Genomic DNA, 8,857 nt, shown 5'->3' on the forward strand with positions numbered 1-8,857 from the left:
AGAAGAAGAAGAAGAAGAAGAAGAAGAAGAAGAAGAAGAAGAAGAAGCAGCGCTCCTTTATTAAAAAAAAAAAAAAAAAGTCTTCTCTCTCAGAGTGGGTGCTGGGACTCCCTCTGGCGGCTGGGCGAGGAAGTCCATCGGGATTTCACGGGTGCAGGGGCTCTGGAGTGACCAGCTCTCCCAGGACTTTTCTTTTTTTTTAAGTTCTTTTTTTTTTTTTAAGTTTATTTATTTATTTTAGAGAGAGAGACAGAGAGACAGAGAGAGAGCAAGCTGGGGAGGGAAGAAGAGAGGAGACAGAGAGAGGATCCTAAGTAGGCTGGTTCCAGGCTCCCAACCAGTGGCACAGAGTCCTGTGTGGGGCTTGAACTCACCAACCATGAGATCGTGGCCTGAGCCCAAACCGAGAGTCAGACACTTAAAGGAACAGGCTGAGCCACCCAGGCACCCCCAGGGCTTTCCTTTTTTTTTTTTTTTTTTTGTCAGCACTGAGAGTCCCGAGTCCTGGGAAACCCCACAGGACTGGTGGGTCATCCTAAGGGGGTAGGTCGCCAACTACATTGCATCAGGGGAGATCTAAGATGACTCACCTTTGAAGAAAAAGGTTTCACCACGGATGTTAGCGATAGCATCAAAATTGCCTTCGCATCGGTCAGGGGTGGGGAGAGAGGGGCTACAATGGAAAGGAGAGGTGAGCAGAGAGGAGTCAGGGCTCCTAGTGTCTTCACTTACCCTTGAGAAGAGCCCCGGGAGGTAGGGACTCTTACCAAGCCCACCTCACCAAGAACCACGCCGAGGTAGGGAGGTCACCCCCCTCACTCACCTGTCTGGGGGCAGGGCAGGGGGTGGGGGAGGAGGAGCCAAGGGTTTCCTTGTGGGCTTATCGTAAGGTGTCTGGGGCACCTTCCCTGTGGAGAGAGAGCCAGAGAGGCATGAGTCCCCCGACTCTGCTGATGAGGCCACAGGGCAAGCCACCGTCCCCGGTCCCCAGCCCCTGTACCATAGAGCTGCTGTAGGCCTTCCCGGTCGTCCTGGGAGAGGCGGTACTTGTGGGGGTCGCCCACCGGGCCCTGGTAAAAGGGCCTCATGATTGAGTCCGGTGCCGAGGAGTGGCCCAGGCCCAAGGCGTGGCCAAACTCATGAACAGCCACAGCAAACAGGTCCGTCCCCTCACCATCTGGGGAAGGAGGGAGACTGGGCTCGAGCTCTACCCTTCCCCCCACGCCAGAAAAGAAGGCGGCCAGGAAGCCCCCGGAGGGGGGCCTGCTGGCAGAGGGACAGCTGGACAGCGGGAGACCCTCCAGACACGGCCACACCCAGACCCCTCCCCGAGTCACTGTCCTTCCTAGGTGCGTTCACTTACTCGGGAGGTTTTTTTCTAGTAGCCTGGTCTGGCAGTTCTGGACACTTGGGGACAGGACCGGAGACCCGCAGAACGGGTCAGGGAAGGGGCAGGAGGAGATGGCCTGGACAGAGGAAGGGGTGGCCTTCCTGCCACCTGGAAAGGAAGCCCGTGCACTCGGAAACACTCTGGGGAAAGCGGGAACCTTGGTGTGCACGCGGGTCTCCGGAGGAAGCCCCAGCCTTGGAGTCTCCCTCTTTCGGGCTGCCGTCTGGGACCAGACGCCCCCAGCCACAAGGAATGTCGCTCAGTCTCCTTGTTCCGGGGTTCCCAAGACGTTCGTCCCTCTCCCACGCTCATGGTGCTCCACTCCCTCCTCCCATGCACGCCCCTCTAGTGCCCACACCCCCATCCACCTTTCCGGGAGCCTCCCCCCTCCCCAGCTTCAGACGGCTCCTCAGGCAGGCTCTCTCGGCCCTGGCGGCCAGCCTCGTTCCCACCCTCTCTGACCACAGCCTCGTCCTCGGGGACCCAGCCTGGGCGCCAGGAGCGAGCCTGTGTCCACTGCCAGCTGCTGGCCGAACCCCAGCTCCTCATCGACCCAGCGGCTGCCCGCCGGCTCCTCCTCCAGCCCCGAGAGGCCGAGGGAGCGAGACAGCAAGAGAGGCGAGCAGCTGCCCAGATGTTGATGTGCCGCGTGGAAATCCCTAACCAGGGTCAGCAGTGTTGAAGGCGGAAGTGACCCGGTGAGTCGGAAAGCACATTTCTCTCAGCCCCTCAAGGCTGCTGGACGAGAATGTGAGCGTGAAGGGGTGAGCGAGCGGTGACACGGGCCGTCATTTACATCTCGTAAACCTCTTCCTTCCAGCCTCATTTTACGGGTGGGAAACTGAGGCACGGGGCGGTCAGGTTAAATGACAGTACGGCCAATTAGTGCCTTTCAGCAGCAACTTCACCTGACCTTGGTCCAAATGCATCCGTACTGACAGGTCTCCGTGTGGACTGTGGGTTTTCTTACTGCACTGAGTCCCTTTTCTGAGAAACTGGAGGAAGTTGGGTGTTTATGACAAGTGGATCTCTTTCCCCCTCCTTCCCTGCTTCGCCTCCCCCTTTGGCCACACCCATCATTGCACCCTTCACCACCCCCCTCCCATGCAGCTGGGGGAATTGCACAACCGCAGCCTCAGCCCTAGTCCACAAGACTCCCGGTGGCCGCTCTCCGAGGGTCATCGATACCTCCTCCCAGTCCTGCTCTAGACCTCACCAGGCAGATCCTTTGAGCTCTCCACTAGCCTCAATTCCAAGCCCACAGCCCCTCAAGCTGCTCCCCAGCTCCAGCCTTAACTCTTAAGAGGACAAGTAGGTCAGATGTGTTTCCTATTTCATCAAGACACGCCGGCCGATGTAATCTGTAACTTCCTGTGCACCCAGGCAGACAGCTGTATCTCCCCCGTGCTCACCTCCTATCTCCTGCCCTGCCCTATGTGAGGCCCCTGCTTCGCTCACCTCCTGTAGGACAAGAACCCATCCATCCATCCCTGCATCCCTGTGTATGTCTGTCCATCCATCCATCCTTCCATCCATCCATCCATCCGTCCGTCCATTCATCCATCCATCTGCCCATCCGCCCATGCATGCATGCATCCATCCATCTGTCCATTCATCCATCCGTCCATCCATCCATCCGTCCATCCATCCATCCATCCATCCATCCATCCGTCCATCTGTCCATCCATCCACCTGTCCATCCATCCATCCGTCCATCCATCTATCCCATCCATCTATCCATTCATCCATCCATTCATCTATCCATCCATCCATCCATGTGTCCATCTGTCCGTCCATCCATCCATCCATCCATCCATCCATCCATCCCATCCATCCATCCGTCCATCTATCCATCCATCCATCCGTCCATCTGTCCATCCATCTATCTGTCTATCTGTCCATCCATCCATCCATCCATCCATCCATCCATCCATCCATCTGTCCATCCATCCACCTGTCTATCCATCCATCCCATCCATCTATTCATCCATCCATTCATCCATCCATTCATCTATCCATCCATCCGTCCATCCATGTGTCCATCCATCCATCCATCTGTCCATCCATCCATCTATCTGTCCATCTATCCATCCATCCATCCATCCATCCATCCATCCATCCATCCATCCATCTATGTGTGCATCCATCCGTCCATCCATCCTTCCATCCATCCATCCCACACCTCTTTCTTTCTGTTGGCTCATCCAGCATCACTAAGTGCTCAAGACCCTCATCCTAAATCACCTCAGTACCTCTCCGTACCTATATCTGCCCCCATCCACACCCCTCTCCTTCCCTAGCAAGTTGTGGTCAGTGGTGTAAACTCAGAGTTCACTTCCTCAACCCCTCTCATGTCTGACTTCACTGTGGTCGGGACTCCTCCCCCACCTGCCAAGGCTGCAGGCAACCGAGGTCCCTTTGTCCCCAGACGATCAGATCTAGGCCCATGTAACTTACTGGACTGACCTGCTGCCCTGCCCACTGCTGACCACTTCCTTCTTTGCTCTAGTTCTTGGTCACCTGTGGGCCCGTTCTTTCTCCATTGCCTTTGATCCCCCCCCACCGCTACCCTCCCCTTAACTGTGGGGCTCTCCACAGTTCCATACTTGACCCTCACGTTCTACACTTTCCTCCTGGAGCCTTAGCCACCCCCCGAGTACCACTGCCTCTAATCTGCCACGAGGCCCAGCTCATAGCAGCTGGCAATGAACAGAGCGTTACTTCCGGCCGGCCCTGTGCTGACAGCCGTAGGTCAATTACTTATTAGATCCGCAAGCCCACCCTGCCAGCAGGTACTGTTGTAACTCCCATTTCTCAGACGAGGAAACTGAGCACATCGAGGTCAAGAAACTTACATGCGTGGCAAGCAGAGGAGCCCTCACCTGAGTTCCGCTTCAAGCCGGCATGCTTAAATGCTGCGTGACACAGCCTCAGGTCTGTGCATGCTGTGGGCACCTCGCCCAAACCCTACAGAGCCTGTGCGCCCATCCTCTGGCTGCCCCCCTCCCCAGGAGATGGCTCTCCCTTCTGGCCAGCCTCCAGGCCACAGGAAGCTCGCAGCCAATGGCGGATTGCTAAGACTGGAAGAGCTGGAACCCTAGCCCCCAGGCAGGACCGACCCTGTGAGTTATTCATGCTCCTGAGCTCAGGCTCCTCTCAGCTGAGACCACGTCCTGGCTAAGCCTCTTTCCCCAGCCCTCTCTTGCTTCCCTTTCCCCTGAGAACATACCCTGCGAAACTGCTTGCACAAGACTTTTCAACTCGAGCTCCACTTCTGGGGAACCTGACCTAAGCCAGAGAAGTCCAAGTTCTAAAGCAAGACACTCAACCGCTAATGCACCGCCTGCACGGAAGGGCCCGCAAGCAGTGCAAACCCGAGGCCAAGGTGAAGTCACCCTGCCCTCCAAGGGCCGGCTCTTCCTCCTGCGGCACCTCCCACGGCCATGAACAAGACCCCTTCCTGTCCGTCCCCTCTGCCGCCAGGATCCAGGGGGATCCCGGTCCCTGCCCATCCGACTAAACAGCCCTCCCCCCCCCCGCCCTGTGCCACTAGCCCTGACTACCCTGTGTCAGCCAGCTCAGTGGCTTGCGCTTTGTCCTCTGCACCCACCCCGCACCCCCACGCACTCGGGGACAGCGGGACCTGGTGGGCTAGTCGGCACGCGGTACACGTGTGTGGAATAAACAAAGTCACCCCTTCTAGGAAGCCCCGTCCGTCAAAGGTTCTGGGCGGGCCTCCGCTCGAGGCCGTGGTCCTCCGGGACTTCCTCTGCTATGATTTTCCGCAGCCGCATCACCGTGTGTAGCAACTGCCGGTTACCCTTCTGACTCAGGTGCTGCGCACGGCTGATTTCCCATCTCTCGGTCCTCAGCTCCAGCTTGGCGCTGGACACCCGAGAGGCCTCTGTGATGGGTGATTTTGCGTGTCTGCTGAGCCAGCCTGTGGCGCCCAGTTGTTGAGCCGAGCACCAGGCCAGGTGTGGCTGTTTGGGGTATGGTGTAGATGGGCTCTGCATCTACGATCCGTTGACTGCAAGTAAAGTAGACAGTGTTCCACGGTGGGCGGGCCTGGTCTGATCAGTTGAAGGCCTTAAGAGCAAACCTGAGGCTTCCCAGGGGGAGAAAGGAATTCTGCTTCCAGACTGCAACACAGAAAGCCTGCCTGGGTTTCAGGCGAACCGGCCTGGCCTGCAGACATCGGACTCAGGATTGCCACATCAACTCTCACTTGAATTTCCAGCCTGCAGGACTGCCCTACAGATTTAGGCTCGCCAGCCTCCCCCATCCTACGAGCCAGTTGTTTAAAATAAATCACTTACACGCGCGCGCACACACAAGCATCCTTACTGGTTCTGTCGCTCTAGAGAAACCCAACGGACACAGCGTCCATCGATACGTGTGATTTCATAGGGACAGACAGACTCGGGGAGAGGACGTCTCGGAAGGTCGTACCTTTTGACCCATAAGTCCAGATCTCCTCGTCGTCGAAGTGCGTGTCCCCAGAGATGGAGTGTTCCCCGGGGAAGAAGGCGTGGGCTAGGGTCCCTCCCTGCCCGTCGAAGGGGTAACTGTCCTGGTGGTACGCCCGGGCAAAGTCGATGACGATGTCGGGCTCCGTTGGGCTCTGAAAGCCCACCTCCTGGAATTTGAGGCCTGACTCGACGCCCCAGGTGGTCAAGGCGTGGTGCATGAGGGTCCTCACCATCTCCTGGCTCAGTGCCGAGCTCTGGGGGAAGGAGTGCACCCTGGGGAGACAGAAGGCAGCCCTTGGAGGCTGGGCCCGGCAGGCGGCGGGCCAGGGTGGGGAGGACACCGTCTCCTACCTCCACGTCAGCGTTCGCTTCTTCCACACGCTGCCGCTCAGGGCGTAGCGCCGGCGACGGCGACGACGTCTCACCAGCTCTGCCGCCCCCAGCACATCAGGCAGGGAGCAGCGGGGCCTGTGCATGGTGGCCATGGTCACCGGGTCTGTGGGAGGGGTTGCAGGGCAAGGGAATCAGCAGGAGGACAAACGGCTCTAGTCACGGACCCAGCCGCTTCTCCACGGACCAACAGGCTCAGAGAGGCTGAACCGCAGGCCCAAGAGGGCCCCGCCGCCGCCGCTTGGATTTGCACGCAGGCTGCCCAGTTCCGGAAGCCAGCTGGTCCCAAAGGACAACGCAGCTCTTCAGGACAGCGCCCCAGCCTTCACCGGGCCCTGGACGGACTGCTGCCTCCATGCGGTGCTCGGATCTGGGGTCTGGGGTCCTGCTTCCCTGAGCCCTGGTGATCGGATGTGGCAGAAAGGAGCCATGGGGTGCCGTGTGGACTCGTCTGAGGCTGGAGCCCCCTAGGCGGTTGACACACCTGACACCATAGGTCCCCAGGCCTCACCGCATCAGAGACCCAGGCGGGCTGGGTCTCTGGTCTCCCAGGTTAGACCTGCCTGGAATCCCCGGTCCTAGCTCGGCTCCCTTCCCAGCTGTCCCCTCGTCTTCAAGTGAAGGTCAAAGCTGACCACTGGTCAGGTGACAAAGGGCAATCGAGCACGTACAGATCCAGACACTACTCGGCGGGGAACAGGGCACCGAGAGGTCCTATCTCCTCCTGTGGCCGGCCAGCGCGCCCTCGGTTCCCTTCTTCCCCATCTTACCCAAGCGACGAGCCTCTCAGCTCTACCTCCAAAACATGCACCTTGAATTCAGCTCCCTCCTTCCTGGTCTCCACTCTCCATCAGCAACCAGAGGAAGCTTACAACTGTAAATTCAGTCCAGTTGTCTCCCTCCTTCAAATCCTCTGGTGGCTGCTTATCATGCTTGTAATCAAACCCAAACTTCTTTCAAGCATCACACCCCCCCCCCCCATCCCCCAGTCAGGCTCTTGCTTAGCTTTTCAATCTTCCTCTCATTACAGGCACAACACCTTGTGGCTACCACAGGGCCTTTGCACTTGCCTGGGACTCTTCTCCATCTTCCCATGGCTGGCGCCTCTTATTTGTGTCCCCTGGGTTCTTTGTCTCATATGAGCTCCCTTCAACTTATGACCCCTTTCAGAGGGATGTTCCCTGACCAGCATTTTATTCTCTTCAAAACACGAATCACCATCTGAAATGACCTGGCCTATTTCGAGTCTTGATCCGTCTGTCTCTCTTCTCTACAGGGATGAGAGCAGGGACCTTTTCTGCTTTGTCCATCACTGTACCAGTAGAGCCAGAAACGGCCTTACACATTAGAGACTCTTAGTAACTATTTACTAAAAAGAAATGCCTGAGAACCTCCTGGGTTGGTCCCGGGGAATCAGCATTTTCATAGCTCCCGGGATTCAGGTGTGTGGGGAGGTTTAGAAACCGCTGGGTGCAGGGGCAGGGCGGGGGCGGGGGGGGGGTTGTCTACCTACCCAGGAGGCCTGTCTCAGGCAGCCCGGCAAACCTCTGCATGACCTTGATAGCATCCCTCAGCTTCGCAGGGCTCTGCAGCTGTGCTTGGGCAGGGTGGGGTGGCGGCAGGTAGCCGTAGCGGGTCAGCCAGTCCTAGGCCGCAGGAAGGAACAGGTGAAGGGGGAAGAGTGCCAGAGACTCCCCCTTCCCGTCTCCATCCTGGGAGCCCCACCCTCGCCAGCCACCCAGGCATCCGGAGCCCAGGGGTCCCAGCCCCGGCCACTGCCTGCTGTCCCTCTCAGAGTCCGGTCTCTCCAGCCCTGGGCTCTGCCTAGATCCATCGGTCCTGGTCTCCACCTCCCCGCCCCAAGCCCTTTATAGATCTTCAAATCCCAGCCCCAAACCTCATGGGTCCGAGAATCTGGGTCCCCAGACCCCATCCCCCGGCGCTCCGACTTGGAATCAGCCCCCTCCTCCGGACCCAGGCGCCCTCCCCCCCCACCCCCGCACTCCCCAGGGGCGCGCAGACCCCGCGCTCACCACTCCCAGGCTCACGTCCTGCGCGGAGGGCTCCTGGGCGCGCGCGGGCGGCGGCAGCAGCGGGAGCAGCAGCGCCAGCAGCCCGAGCATGTCCGCGGGGCTCGGGGGGCCCGACCGCGGCGGCTCCGGGGACCCGGGGCAGGGGGTCGGGGGCCGGGAGAGGCCCGGGGAGCCCTGCGCGAGGTGGCAGCGGTGGGCGGGAGGACGGGGCGCCGGGACCCAGGGAGGCCGACGCGGGGGACCCGGAGGCGTCCAGAGGAGGGCCCGGGGGTGGAGGGGGGGGGGCTGGGGTCGCTGCGGGTCCCGGGAGGCCGGAGAGGGGACGGGAGGGGCGGCGGTGCAGCCTCTCCGGGTGCGCGGCGGCGGCCTCTGGGTCCCGGGCCGGCCCGGCCCCTCCCCCCGGGCGGGGCAGGGCTGTCGCACCGGATGAGCCCAGTCTTCGGACGGCCCGCGGGCAGCGACCAGCCGGACCCCGAGACCCTCCTCCGGACGCTTCCGAGAGCGCGGGCGGCGCGGGTGGGGGTGGCGGCGAGGAGCCCGTGCCGAGCGCACCCCGTGCCTCCCCCGGCCGC

At 60.0% G+C, this 8,857-nt stretch overlaps 1 protein-coding gene across 3 annotated transcripts in view; it reads right to left on the reverse strand.

Moving 5' to 3' along the window:
* The window catches only part of MMP25 (matrix metallopeptidase 25), a 12,979-nt gene extending 4,179 nt beyond the window's left edge, over positions 1 to 8,800 (reverse strand). For 2 of the 3 annotated variants that reach the window (XM_040459224.1, XM_040459223.1), the window contains exons 1-7: positions 8,286 to 8,800; positions 7,766 to 7,898; positions 6,214 to 6,358; positions 5,843 to 6,135; positions 1,001 to 1,177; positions 824 to 908; positions 591 to 673 (exon numbers count right to left, since the gene is read on the reverse strand). In XM_040459224.1, coding sequence (XP_040315158.1) covers positions 591 to 673; positions 824 to 908; positions 1,001 to 1,177; positions 5,843 to 6,135; positions 6,214 to 6,358; positions 7,766 to 7,898; positions 8,286 to 8,375 — 1,006 coding nt within the window. In that variant the 5' untranslated portion in view covers positions 8,376 to 8,800. Of the gene's footprint in view, positions 1 to 590; positions 674 to 823; positions 909 to 1,000; positions 1,178 to 5,842; positions 6,136 to 6,213; positions 6,653 to 7,765; positions 7,899 to 8,285 lie in introns of those variants that run through there. The other variant, XM_040459225.1, reaches the window with a different exon arrangement.
* Between the last annotated feature and the right edge of the window lie 57 nt (positions 8,801 to 8,857).

Source organism: Herpailurus yagouaroundi, unplaced genomic scaffold, assembly GCF_014898765.1.
Source record: "Herpailurus yagouaroundi ecotype Mexico unplaced genomic scaffold, PumYag 222, whole genome shotgun sequence".
NCBI classification, from domain to species: Eukaryota; Metazoa; Chordata; class Mammalia; order Carnivora; family Felidae; genus Herpailurus; species Herpailurus yagouaroundi.